This window comes from Tiliqua scincoides, chromosome 2, assembly GCF_035046505.1.
Source record: "Tiliqua scincoides isolate rTilSci1 chromosome 2, rTilSci1.hap2, whole genome shotgun sequence".
NCBI classification, from domain to species: Eukaryota; Metazoa; Chordata; class Lepidosauria; order Squamata; family Scincidae; genus Tiliqua; species Tiliqua scincoides.
This window is the reverse complement of record NC_089822.1, coordinates 216,306,207-216,321,045: the sequence shown is the minus strand read 5'-3', so window position 1 is coordinate 216,321,045 and position 14,839 is coordinate 216,306,207. Positions and strand designations below refer to the sequence as shown.

General features: G+C 42.8%; 1 protein-coding gene across 12 annotated transcripts in view; it reads left to right on the top strand.

Moving 5' to 3' along the window:
* Window positions 1-14,839, top strand: part of WNK2 (WNK lysine deficient protein kinase 2) — a 146,269-nt gene that overhangs the window by 49,741 nt on the left and 81,689 nt on the right. For all 12 annotated transcript variants that reach the window (XM_066614122.1, XM_066614120.1, XM_066614119.1 and 9 more), the window contains 3 exons: window positions 2,741-2,898; window positions 6,463-6,551; window positions 8,517-8,736. In XM_066614122.1, the coding sequence (XP_066470219.1) occupies window positions 2,741-2,898; window positions 6,463-6,551; window positions 8,517-8,736 (467 nt within the window). The remainder of the gene's footprint in view (window positions 1-2,740; window positions 2,899-6,462; window positions 6,552-8,516; window positions 8,737-14,839) is intronic.

The window sequence follows — 14,839 nt, the reverse complement described above, 5'->3', positions numbered from 1 at the left end:
GTTTGTTGTATGTTGTTATTGTAGCTGTTCCAACCATTGGACAGTCTGCAGGAGATAAGTAACAATATTTTTACTTACTCCCTGGTAAGCTGCCTGATTGCTTTTGGCTCACCTGTGTGGTCCTCTCACAGGCTAATGCATGAATCTAAACACAACTTAAGGTGAATTACCTAAAATGTATGAATTGGTATGATAAGTTAATTACTACAAAATAATGTTGGTCAAAGCAAAGCATATCTATGCAAGAAAAAGGGGATAAAGTTCCTTGCTATATTCTCCTTTCTAGAAATATAATTTAATGCTGAGGTTCTCAAACAGGGGCGTCACAGCATCCCAGGATAAGAGCCTCAGCCTCTGGCCACTTAAGGGGTAGGGAAAGGGAAAAGGCAGCAACACAGTGCCCGGGGTCGTGCCACTACCGGGGGTGTTTACGAAACCGGTTTCCAATAACTTCTTTTTATTATTCTAAGACTTGGGAAACCCTGTCAAGGGCTCCATGGAGCTCCTCACACCTCCTGGAGACTGCTGCATCCTTCTATAAGTAAAAACCCCCTTCTTGGACCCTGGCAGTGGCACGATCCTGGGGATCACGTTGCTGCCTTCCCCTCTCCTGCCAAGACTTACCCCAGGAGTTTTATTCCCAAGAAGTTTGAGAACTGCTGACTTAATGTATTCTTTTCTGAAGAAATTGCTATTTTCTGACCATTTCCCACCTACTTTAGAAAGGAGGAAACAGGAAAATTCTCATTCTTGTGGGAAAATATTCCCAGTCTTGTGAGAAAGTATTTGTTATATAGGAATCCTTCATTTTGTGAGTGTGCAGACCTGTGCCTTTTTAAATGGAAGTTAGAACCACAGCCTCTTCAGTTCACTCTGTCATTAGCCAAAGCAACTCATCAATATATTCTCACTTACCCAGATCTTTCCATGTGCTAGATATACTTGATGCCCACGTTATACAATTTGGCAAGGCTTTGTGTTGCATTCATCTGGACACTTCACTATTGTTGATGAGTTGCAAACCTCTAAGAGAGAAGAAATTGTTCTGTAATTTCCCATTTGACAAAACTGTGTCTGAATTACTAAGCCCTAGTTAACAATATGAATGGATTTTGTTCAGTACTGTCATGATTTCTATTCCCTTTGTGTCTTTTGTGTCTTTTGTATAAAAAGAAAAATTGAGAGGGAATTGTAAATGACCTGTGTTCAGAAGTTGCCACCTCTAGGTTTTCAGGCAATAATTGAAATCTTCTTTATACTTTTCACATTAACTAGAATTTCTGCCAGGAAGTAGTATACAAATTTTGTAATCCTTGGGATCACTTACCATGACGGGGAAGAGCAGAATGGGAGTGATGCTGCCTCACAGAATCAGGACACACTTAAGTTGCAATATGCTGTTATAGAAAACCAACATGGTTTAATAACTGTAGTATTAGGCTTGGGTTTGATAAAACAGTTTTAGTGTACAGCTTGTTTTAAAACAGCAACATCTTAAGAACTAACCAGTTTATTTCATCATAAGTGTTTGTGGACTTTGTAGTTCACTGATGAATGCAGATGAATGATGAATCTAATGAAGTGGATTGTAGTCCACTGAAGCTTATGCTGAAATGCAGCATTTATGGCCCAATCCTATCCATGGCCGACTTGGCACAGAGGTGCCAAAACAGCCTCTACTGCATTCTGCAGACTGCCGGGGGCCCAGGCAGTGGTGGAGACATAAGTGAATACATTTTTACTTGCTTGCTCCGCTGGGCCCTGGGTCCCAAAAAACTTACTTGGATGCTTGTCAGCTATTTAGCAGACATAAAGCCAGTAGTACTGGGGGGCATGTTGGGACCAGGCTGGGGGCATTGGAACTTGTGGGTGCAGCTGCCACTGTGATCCACTCCTGACAAGGGTGACAAGATACAATGGAGACCAAGTGCCTGTACCTTTAACCATTGTATAGAAAATGGAATTTTGGCAGGTGCAGCGCAACATGGAAGGATTTAAAAAGCTGCACTTGCCAAAATTCCTGCTCCTATACAAGGTTAAAGGTACATCACTCTGTCCTCCATTGTATCTGGTCATCCTGCCCCTGACCTGGCCCAGTCTCCATCCCAGTCCTCTCCGGAACCACCCCATATGCCCCACCTATCTGCTAAATACAAGCTTTTATTTTCAGATTCATGCACAAAACAAAACATTCTCATTCAAATTTGCCTTTCTAGCAAATTTCTAACCCCTGCTAACTGGGTAAGAGGCACTTTTTCAAGTGGGTGCTTCTCTTTAATTTAGCAGGGGGAGAGTAACTGGCCCTCCTCACCCCAGCAGTTTCTTTTTTCCTAGTGGCTGTCTGCTGGTGTTCTTTTGCATCTTTTTAGATTGTGAGCCCTTTGGGGACAGGGAGCCATTAGTTATTTGATTTTTCTCTGTAAACTGCTTTGTGAACCCTTGTTGAAAAACGGTATATAAATACTGTTGTTGTTGTTACCAGCTGATAAATGTTGTGTTTTTTGTGTGTATACGATCATTATTGGCTGTATTGCCATTTTGATGTGGATACTACTACTACTACTACTACTACTACTACTACTACTACTACTACTACTACTAATAATAATAATAATAATAATAGCAGCATCTATCTGTCCAGGTATTTCTGAACAGGAAAGCAGAAATGTGCTCAGTAGGTTGATTGGATATACTGTCCCAAGTCAGTTTTCCATACCAAAGTCTTTCTTGTTCTGTTCAGGTACTCCAGAATTTATGGCTCCAGAAATGTATGAAGAGCACTATGATGAATCAGTGGATGTATATGCTTTTGGAATGTGTATGTTGGAAATGGCTACCTCAGAATATCCATATTCAGAATGCCAGAATGCTGCTCAAATTTACAGGAAAGTAACCTGTGTAAGTGATGTTTTAATATGGTAATTTTCTTTTTTAACTTGTGTTATGTTTATTAATTGTTTAAGCACTTAAATATAAGCACTATAATATAAAAGGTATATAATTCAAATACAACAATCTTGTTTGGAAAGTCTGAATGCAGTGGGCCCTCCTTATCCATGGGTTTGGCACTCATGAATTTGACGCAATGTGGGTGCTGACCCCACAGCTAGATGGGCTCAGGGACCTCCGGGACGTGACTGGGAAGTGCCTTCCAGGAAGTGTTTGAAGCCCAGCATATGGAGGGAGGTGACCCTTAAAGTATCCAGGTCCCAAACCGTTTAGCGGCTTGGCAATCATTAGCAGCTTCTTGAATTAAGTCTCCAAATAAATTGGTGATCATTGCAATCCACAAAAAGACTTGGGGTGTTGTGATCTCACCAAACACCCCTATGAACAACCTGGCCACTATATTTTGCACCAGCTGAAATTTCTAAACACTTTTCTTGTATAGTCTTGTATAGAACACACTATGGTCTTCCAGCTGGGAAATGGCCAAAGTGCAGGCAGTTGTAGCTAGGTTAGATCTCTCCAGGACAGGCCACAGAAGTCAAATAAGTCAAACATGCTAAAAAGTATTTCTTGTCATCAAGGCATGATGATGATGGCATCCAGGGGAAGCCCAGCTCAAGGACACTCCCAGACTCTGAACCTGCCTTTTAAGGGGTTTGCAGCCTTGTCAAGGACAGCTGAACAACATCTCCCAGATCAGTGGACAGACTATTGACAGCACCTCTGGCTTGCCAAGATTCAATTTCAACTTATTCTTTCCCATCTAGTCCCAAACAGCTGCCTGTCGTGGGTTCAGGGTCTCCACTGCTTATTCAGGATCAGATAAAAAAGTGAGGAAGAACCTGGTATCATCGGCATACTGACAGGGTGAATGTAAATTTCGAGACTGTGCTGTCTGATAGGGTACTTAAAGTTCAATATAAGCTGATGATAGAAATTGGTCATGTGAAACTTGTGTTTTCTGTTCAGCATAAAACTGAAATCTGCCTGAAGGCAAGTTCACACATTGTTGGGAAGTACAGAATTAATGTGTGTTGTTTAGAACTATGTTATATATAGCTCAGTCTATACTGAAATAATTCTTTGCTTCAATTTGTGCCCACCCCAATTTTGGAAACGTTGCCGTAGTACAGTAGATTGTTCAATTGTTTCCCAACTGATAGAAAGCACCTTTGGAAAAGTGTATCCATAGCACAATCCTAAACATGGTTACTCAGTTGTAAATCCCACTAAGTAAGCACCACTGTGGAACTTACTCCCTAGTAAGTATGTATAGGATTGCAAAACTATAATCAGAAAAAGACCAAGGAGGAAAGGTAAACAACAGATTCTTCACCTCCCCTTAGCCAATAACATTTGCAGACTCCTACAGCTGATTTTTTTTCAAACTAGCAGACTATTCTGCTGTATAATACCCAGTATGATCCATAGTCTAATTGTTATTATTAGTATTTCTCTTCCATATGACAAATTCTTTGCTTTGTTGGGTACATTTTGTCAATATTATTAGTTACACTTATGCCAAATTTCTGTTAATGCTCTTTGTACCCTAGAATAGATCTCTTTCATTAAGCGATTAAATCTGCATGAAACAAAGTATGCTTTCAAAGCTTCAATTAACTGTGTTCTAAGTCCACAGTGGAAAATATAATGCTCCAAAATTGGAGTGTAGAATTGTATGTTGTTTTGATGAAGAAGTACTTGTTAAAGTCAGACTATATAGTAAAAAGATATGTAATATGATATGCAAATTGCATGATGTACTCGAACCTGATTATCAGAACTGTTTAGGCAAATATTTGTTATCCAGAAGTGGGTCTGCCTGCTCTCTGGTCGAGAGTTGTGGGTTTGTTCTGGCAGTTGACTTATCCCAGTTAGGCAGGCATCATCCATTATGCATCCAGATGGCCCCCATGGAACAAACTGATCAGCAGCAGTGTCTGGCAAAGGGGATACCAGCAGAGGAACTACTGAAAGAGACAGACAATGTCCAGGTTACTAAGGCAGTAATGTTACAGAGTCGGACTGTTACAGAGTCGGACAGACAGATGTGCTTTCTGCCTGTCACAAGTGAGACATACTGGAGAGCCTGAGCACCACTGCAAGTGGCAAGTGGCTGGGTCCCATGCGGCAGCAGACACCAGATGCCCACCGCTCAGGATAAGACCATGCAGAGAGAGAGATATGGAAGGGTGGAATGGGACGAGGGGGTGGATGGAATGGGGAGGCGATAGGATGGGGAGAAGAGTAATACTATGCCTGATTCTGCTCCCTAGTCTCCAATTATGCTGTACAGCTACACTGGACCCCAGAAAAAGTGGGTTAGTAACATTCTCAAGTGTCTGAAGTTTAAAATTAGCAGTTAGCATTTGTAAATAGAACCTTTATTCTAAATAATTCTATCATGATCAGTTTACCCATGAGCAGCTGACAGGAGGGGCATTCTGCACCCGCACATCTCTGTTTGTCAACCTCCACCATCCAACTGGCTGTTCACCTTGCCAGTAATGCCACCATCACAGTTTCTGCCCTGCTCACATACCTCTTCTTCCCACAACTGAAGGAAAGTGGTGGGGAGATTAGGAAAACACTTAGGAGGGACCACTGTGGTGGCAGCACTCGATTGCTTTCTCTTCCTCCTCTGCAAGTGCTATATCTCTCCCACTCACTTTAAAGGGGAAAGGAAACAAGCAGAACAGATCACAGTAGTGGTGTTGGAGGAGGTAGGACCTCTGTCAAAGTTTCCTCCTAATCATTTCCCTTCCCTTGTGGGAATGAGAGTGAGATGAGCAGAAGAGGGATTGATGCTGTACTCTACCTTGTCCTCCGTCCTACTGATCCTCTCCCGGGTTCTTTCTTCATAAAGAAGCTAGGCAGTCAGAATGTGGGAGAAAGGAGACAAGGAAGACTTCATTTTCCAGTCTCTCCCCAGGCTCTGACCACCCAATTTCTTCAGAAAGAATAAAGCAAATGACCAGTGAGACCAGATAACGTGGAGACAGTGGTGGTAAGGAGGAAGAGGTGGAGGCAGCAGCAGTAGTGGGAGGGAATGTGAGTTGCACAAATGCGAAGAGAATGAATGGAAGAGGCTGAAATTCTGGTACCCTTTCAGGTATTTGTTCAACTTGTGCTGGGTATGATGTCCATTAATTTATAATGAATTTATGTTTTGCTTTTTGTTCATTTGATGTATAAATATATGTTGATTTTTGAAGATGTCACAGAAATGCCCCACGCATTGCAGTATATAGAGGCATCAGCACATATGGATACCTTTTATGCTAACTGAACCACATCTAGAGCTATAGCTCAAAGGCCATATCCTGTACCAATGAATTTCCAAATTAGTTAATGTTTTTAGCTTGATTATATCAGTTAATACCATTTATTAGTAGACTATACTGCAATCATCAACAAGCTTACTATTAAGTCCCAATGAACTAAAATCTGTTTTGATAGGCTTGTTAGATAAGGATTTCAGAGAAGTTTGTGATGCTTTTCTTTTCCTTTCAGGGTGTCAAGCCAGCAAGTTTTGATAAAGTAACTGACCCTGAAATTAAAGAGATAATTGGAGAGTGTATTTGCAAAAATAAAGAAGAAAGGTTTGTTTCAAGTACTCAAGTTATTTAACACTTACAAGTTAATATGTAGTATTTTGACTTCTAGGGGGATACTATCAGGAGCTGGGAAGCATCTGGTTTGGGTTAACTTATCCATAGTATAAATATTTCGTGTTCTCAAAGTGAGAATAGAGTAGAATGATATTTGGCAATTGGTGGTGAAAGGGAACATATATATCGGTTTGGATTCTAAGATCTCATTGAATAGGTCTTCCCCACCTCCCTTCTTTCCTACTGCATTCTGCTAAAAGTTGTTTCTGATGGTTGGAATACTCTCTAGAACAGTATGTATTGAGGTATAGGAGCTGGAAAAGGGAATTCAGTGAAAATCACAATTGCAATCCTACAGGAATGTTGTTTTAAAAACTGAAATCTTTTTAAAGAGTTCAAAAATCTTTAAAACTTAAAATATTTTCTTTAGGAGAACAGATTACAGTTTTAATTTCTTTATTATATGTGACATGGGCATGATTCATAGTTGACATTCTAAAATCTGAAAGGCTGGCTTTTCGCATTTAAAAAAAATGTGAATGCTTGGCAACCTGGAAGCTCGGCAGTGCTCAGGCAGCGTTAAAATCAGATTGCGACCAAAAATCAGATTGCGACCCACAGTTTGAGAACCACTGAATCAGACCAATCCATAGAGGGCTGGCCTATCAACTTTTATTACCAGGGAAAGCTACATGAAATATGAAACAATTTCTGTAGAGCAAGCAGTGGGGGTTTAGGCTGTGACCTTCATGATCCTCTCATACGATTCCCAGAAACATCTAACTGGCCATTGTTGAAAACAAGATGCTGAACTAACAGCCCAATCCTATTCAACTTTCCAGCACCAGTGCAACCGCAATGCAGTCCCAGGGTAAGGGAACAAATGTTCCCAAACCTTAAGGAGGCCTCTGTGACTGCACCCCCAACACAGGAGGCAGTGCATACCCCATAGGCATAGCAGCACCAGCACTGGAAAATTGGATAGGATTGGGCTGTAAGTTGGCATGTGATCTGGGTTTGCAGAGTTCTTCTTGTACTATGAGGAGCCTAAGTGCTACCTTCTAAAATTCTGCATGTACATCTGGAAAATGAGTTAGGTCTGGAAATAATTGAATTACCCTTCAAGCAAATATCTTTGAATATGCAAATTGTATCCTTCAGTGTTTATTTTTTATTTTTAAAAGAAAAAGTCAGATCTGACCTAAGCCAAGCAGGCATGTGAAGCAGTACCAAAGTTTCTGGTTCTCCTTTTTGTGTGTGTGCAGGTGCCCCATACCCCTCCCTCACTCTTCTTCACTGCCATCACTTCCTCCTCAGTCCTTGTTGATCCTCTTCCCTGCTCTTTTTCTAAACAGGCTGGGAGAAGGGGGCCTGAAGAGAGAGCAAGACAAGCTTAGTTCTGCTGGTCTCTTTGCTAAGAAACAAATAGACCTGGAAAGAAATTTGGCAGGTGGAGATGAGGTAGTGGGGCCATCACCACCACAAGTCTCCTTACTTGCCTTGCTGTTCTTCTCACAGGGGAAGCAAACTGGAGAGCGTCATGGCTGCCTTAGTAGCTGCCCTACTTCCCCCTTCTCCAGCACTCTCTCGCCAGCTTGCTTCCTTTCTCTTGTGTGAAGGCAGGAAAGGGAGGGAAGGTTGGTGAGGGAGGGAAAGATCATGGAATAGTGCTGAAGGATGAGGAGTTTGGGTACTGCTTTGATTCTCTTCTTACTTGCTTCCCTTCCCCTGTGGAAAGAAGTACAAGAGGATTAGGATGGCAGCAGAGTGAAGTGTCTGTTTGGGTGGCGGGACAATGCAGACAGAGCACCCATGCCAATTTGACGTATCACTCCCTTTGCCACTCAAAAGTGTTTACTTCTCCTGCCTTGTGAGTGGACCAACTCTTTTTGTAGTTGCTGACCTAAGAAGACCTCTTGATGTTAATGGTTTTTTGTAAATCTGTTTTTGTTACAGATATGAAATTAAAGATTTATTAAGCCATGCCTTTTTTGCTGAAGATACTGGGGTAAGAGTGGAACTTGCAGAAGAAGATGATGGTAGGAAATCCTCTATTGCCTTAAGACTCTGGGTAGAAGATCCTAAGAAACTGAAAGGAAAACCCAAAGATAACGGAGCCATTGAATTTACTTTTGATCTGGAGAAGGAAACTCCTGATGATGTTGCACAAGAAATGGTAAAATAAACTTCTCCTGACAAAAAACCTATATATTTAAGTATTACATAAAACCTCAAAGGACACCAGGAGCAAATCTGGTAAAGTAAAATTCCATGCAAAAGACTCAGCACAACAGTTTAGAAAACTAAAGTATAAATCAGGGGAATAAATTTACACTGAATCTGGACAGTAACACTGATGTTCCCGTACTGTTGTTCATATAAACATTTAAATGCTATCTCTTTAAAATTTGAAAGCTGTTTCTCAGGGTTTGGTGTACATTTACATTGGTACATGAAAACAGATGGATGACCAGATCTCACAAGTTATGTTTACATATCTGGTGTAACCTGTTTTTCTCTTATAAGAACATAACAACATAAGAACAGCCCCACTGGATCAGGCCATAGGCCCATCTAGTCCAGCTTCGTGTATCTCTCAGCGGCCCACCAAATGCCCCAGAGAGCACACCAGGTAACAAGAGACCTGCATCCTGGTGCCCTCCCTTGCATTGGCATTCTGACATAGCCCATTTGTAAAATCAGGAGGTTGCACATACAAATCATGGCTTGTATCCCATAATGGATTTTTCCTCCAGAAACTTGTCCAATTCCCTTTTAAAGGCATCCAGGCCAGATGCTGTCACCACATCCTGCGGCAAGGAGTTCCACAGACCAACCACACACTGAGTAAAGAAATATTTTCTTTTGTCTGTCCTAACCCTTCCAACACTCAATTTTAGTGGATGTCCCCTGGTTCTGGTGTTATGTGAGAGTCTAAAGAGCATCTCTCTATCCACTTTATCCTTCCCATGCATAATTTTGTACGTCTCAATCATATCCCCCCTCAGGCATCTCTTTTCTAGGCTGAAGAGGCTCAAACACAGTAACCTTTCCTCATAAGGAAGGTGCCCCAGCCCAGTAATCATCTTAGTCGCTATCTTTTGCACCTTTTCCATTTCCACTATGTCCTTTCTGAGATGCGGCGACCAGAACTGGATGCAATACTCCAGGTGTGGCCTTACCATTGATCTGTACAGCGGCATTATAATATTAGCCGTTTTATTCTTAATACCTTTTCTAATGATTCCAAGCATAGAATTGGCCTTCTTTACTGCCGCAGCACATTGGGTCGACACTTTCATCGACCTGTCCACCACCACCCCAAGATCTCTCTCCTGATCTGTCACAGAAAGCTCAGAACCCATGAGCCTATATGTGAAGTTTTGATTTTTTGCGCCAATGGGCATGACTTTACACTTACTTACATTGAAACGCACCTGCCATTTTGCTGCCCATTCTGCCAGTTTGGAGAGATCCTTCTGAAGCTCCTCACAATCATGTCTGGTCTTCACCACTCGGAAAAGTTTGGTGTCGTTTGCAAGTTTTGCCACCTCACTGCTCACCCCTGTCTCCAGGTCATTTATGAAGAGGTTGAAAAGCACTGGTCCCAGGACAGGTCCTTGGGGCACACCGCTTTTCACCTCTCTCCATTGTGAAAATTGCCCATTGACACCCACTCTCTGGTTCCTGGTCTTCAGTCAGGTGTCGGTCCAGGAGAGGACCTGCCCTCTAATTTCCTGACTGTGGAGTTTTTTTCAGTAGCCTTTGGTGAGGGACTGTGTCGAACGCCTTCTGAAAGTCCAGATATATAATGTCCATGGGTTCTCTCGTGTCCACATGCCTGTTGACCTTTTCAAAGAATTCCAAAAGGTTCATGAGGCAAGACTTACCCTTACAGAACCCATGCTGATTCTCCCTCAGCAAGGCTTGTTCATCTATGTCAGGGATGTCCAAAGTTTTTGACAGGAGGGCCACATCATCTCTCTGACACTGTGTCAGGGGCCAGGGAAAAAAAGAATTTACATTTCAAATTTGAATAAATTTACATAAATGAATATATTAAAGATGCTTATACGAATGAATGAAGGTCTTGCAATAGCTCAAGGCCTATAAAAGGCCTTGCACAAAGCAAGGGTTGTCTTCCCTTTGCTGCCGCTACTGCATCACAGATGTGAAACAGCAAGCAGTGGAGGGAGCCCTCATCCCACAGCTCATACAAGAGGTCAAACAGTCGCCCTCATGCTGAGAGCAGTTGCGTTGGGCCAGCGTGGGCTTCAGCAAATCTCCGGAGGGCTAGAGGCTCACTGGAGACTGGGGGCTTCCTGAGGACTGCATTGGGAGTCCTTGAGGGCTGCAGGTGGCCCCAGGGCCGGGGTTTGGGCACCCCTGGTCTATGTGTTTTGAGATTCTATCTTTGATGAGGCATTCCACCATCTTACCCTGTATAGATGCTAGGCGGACTGGCCTATAGTTTCCCGGGTTCCCCCTCTTTCCCTTTTTAAAGATTGGTATGACATTTGCTATCCTCCAATCCTCTGGCACCGTGGCCGTTTTGAGGGACAAGTTGCATATTTTAGTCAAGAGAGCAGCAACTTCATTCTTTAATTCCTTAATAACTCTTGGGTGGATGCCATCAGGGCCCAATGACTTATTGATCTTTAATTGATCAATGAGGTCTGAAACCTCTTTTAACCTCTATCTGACTTAATTCCTTGGTCAGGAGGGGCTGTTCAGGTAGCGGTATCTGCCCGAGGTCTTCTGCCTTGAACACAGATGCAAAGAACTCATTTAATTTCTCTGCCATCTCTAAGTCTCCTTTTATCTCCCCTTTCCCTCCCTCACCATCCAGAGGGCCAAGCGCTTCTCTGGCGGGTTTCCTGCTTCTAACATATTTGAAGACATTTTTATTATTCCCCTTAATGCTGCTGGCCATGCGTTCCTCATAGTCTCTCTTGGCCTCCCGTATCACCTTCTTACATTTCTCCTCATTAGGGCAAGACTTCCATTTACGGAAGGAAGCTTCCTTGCCCTTTACGGCCTCTCTAACTTGGCTGGTTAGCCATGTGGGTACCCTTCTGGACTTAGTGGAGCCCTTTTTCCTTTGTGGTATACACTTCCGCTGGGCCTCTGTTACTGTTGTTTTAAGCAGCCTCCATGCACTCTGGAGAGATTGGACTCTTTTTACCTTCCCTTTCAACCTCCTTCTAACCAGCCTCCTCATTTGAGGGAAGTCCGCTCGTCGGAAGTCAAGGGTTTTTGTGAGAGATTTGCCTGGTATTCCCCCGACATGGATGTCGAAACGGATCACAGCATGATCACTGTTCCCCAATGGCTCCATAACATTGACATCCCTAACCAGGTCCTGAATACCTCACAATATTAAATCCAGAGTCACCTGTCCTCTGGTGGGCTCCATGACTAGTTGCTCTAAGGCACAGTCATTTAACATGTCAAGGGATCCGGTCTCCTTCTCGTGACCAGAACACAAATTGACCCAGTCAATATGAGGATAATTGAAGTCCCCCATGATTACAACCCTGTCCCTCCTTGTCATCTCCCTGATCTCTTTCCTCATTTCAAGGTCCCCTTCCAGTTTCTGGTCTGCAGGATGATAGTACGCCCCCAGTATTACATCGTTCCTGAGGCCTGGTAATTTAACCCACAGAGATTCTACGGTGAAGTCGGACCCACCTTCAATCTCTACTTTGCTGGATTCTATCCCTTCCTTAACGTAAACGGCCACCCCACCTCCAACAAGCCCCCTCCCTGTCCCTCCTGTAGAGTTTATAGCCTGGGATTGCGGTATCCCACTGATTTTCCACATTCCACCAGGTTTCTGTTATGCCCACTATATCAATGTTTTCCCTAGTCACCAGACATTCCAGTTCTCCCATTTTTGCTTGGAGACTTCGGGCATTTGCATAAAAGCATTTGTACATGGAATGCCCCAGGGTGGGCTGCTTATTAGCTCCTTTGTCCCCGCATCCATTCACTGTGCCAAACAGTCTATCACATCCCATCATGCTACCATTCCCAATTTCTTCTCCTACTCTGCCTTTACCTTGTTGTTCTCTAACCTCCCCATCCTTGTCCCATAGGAATGAAGAGTTCCAAACCGGATGCCCCTCAGCTCCTGTTGGGTTTTTCCCAGGGATCAGTTTAAAAGCTGCTCTGCCACCTTTTCAATGTTATGCGCCAGCAGTCTGGTTCCATTCTGGTTCAAGTGAAGCCCGTCCCTCTTGTACAGGCCCCGCTTGTCCCAAAACGTTCCCCAGTGCCTAACGAATCTAAACCCCTCCTCCATACACCACCGTCTCATCCACACATTGAGACCCCTGATCTCCACCTGCCTAGCTGGCCCTGCGCTTGCAGTAGGATGAGATGTGCCTAACTCTTAGTAAAAAAAGAAAGAAATAGTTCTGTGTAGCCTGTCACTAATCTTGTTAATCAAACATCCTTTAGAGAAAATTTGTCATATTTGTTGCTGAACTGTTTTATACACTGAATTGTCAAAAGATGAATACATCATCTTATTTTTTTATCATCTTATTTTATCACCTTATGAGAATTTTTTTTCTCTACTCCAAAGTTCACAAATAACTTGAATTTTCCAAAAACTGGTTGAGAAGAGGCACATGATAAAGGGCAGATTAAGGAGAATGTGGCTGTTTGAGTGCTTGACACATTACATTGGTCCCTTACCGTCCGTGGTCTCGGCTTCTGCAAATTTGAGTATCCACGGATGGTGAGGGACAGTCTCTGGAGCTCCCAGAAATCACTTTCAGGTCATGCTATATGTGGAAAGAGAGAGAGAAAGAATCAGTCCCTTTTAAAAATGTTTTTTAAAAGTTAAAAAAAACACAACAGCTTAACTGCAAACCACACCAGCTGCAGGGCAGCTTCTGGTGCACTTCACAGCCATTTCTGGGTTGCACTGAGACCTGTGACCCCCTACCTTGACCCTGGTGTACCTCAAAATGAATAGCAGAAGTGTTTGGGAAACACTTCCACAATTCATTCTGAGGCACAGGGCCTCTGAGAGGAATCTTATCTGGGGGTACAAAGTTTCTTTTGGGCCCCTTTGCAAAGGGGGACGGTGGTGAAGGGCAAGCAGAATAGGGGCAGGGAGGGGCAAAATGAGGTGTGGGAGGGTAGAAACAGCTGGAAAAGTCTTTGGAGCCCATGTCTACCAACCCACATGGTTGGGTAGCATCCTGTGTGGGCAACAAGTCTGAGTAGATAGGAAATTGTAAGAACTCAGGAAATTTCTGGGTCCCCTCCTTTGGCTCCTGGGCTCCCCTTTTGACCCTGGGCCCAGGTACAAATTACCCCCTTTACCCCCCTCTCCTAGGCCCTGCTGAGGTGTGCCAGGGGAAGAGATTACAGGCCTCAGTATGACCTGGAAGTAGCTTCAGGGAATGCCAGAGACTGCCCTGCAGCAGGCACAGTTTGCAGTGCTAAGATAAGGAATGCTTTAAAACTTTTTTTTAAGTAATTAGTCAAGCAGAATTCATTATCTGTGGATTTTGTCATCTGCAGGGTGTTTGGAAATCAAGGGATGACTGCATTTTTTCCTGACAAATAGGTTTATTTCAATGTTAGAAAAAACTATATCTATTATAATACATGGAAGAGAACATGAATGTGTTTTTCTGGTTTAAGTACATGTACAGAGCAACCAGTGCATATAATGGCTCGTGAATTAGATTAATTTCCGTACTGAAAAAAATTAATGCGTGAAGCAACATGAATAGCCATTGGTCTGGATATTCTGCCTTTCCTAAACTACTTAATGTTCTGCCTTGTTTCACATAGTAATTTCAAAAGAATTGCTTTTGTGTGTGTCCTATTGAAATAATATCTTCAATGAATTTATCCATATGCCTAAGAAAGAACATAACATTTTATTGTTGATAATCAAATAACATGCAAGGTGGTATTATGTTCAGAAAATTTGTGATCTGATTGAATCTTTTGCATCATATTACTGTAACACCCATGGAATCTTCTAAGGACTGAGTTGTTAATCCTCTCCCCCCCCCCCCCCGGTCGCTTAACACAGAATGCTCCTAGATGCAGGCTGGCATAAAACATGCTGATTTCTTAAACATTTCAAATTAAACATGCTTCAGCTATGTAGACTAGATATTATCATGTTTGGACCTACTGTTAATGCACATCTGACTTACTGGTTCATTTGAAGTATGGCAACCTCTGAGAGATTTTGTTTTTGAAAGGTTGCCTTCTGAAACTGCAGTGTGAATTGGAAATGTCTTGTG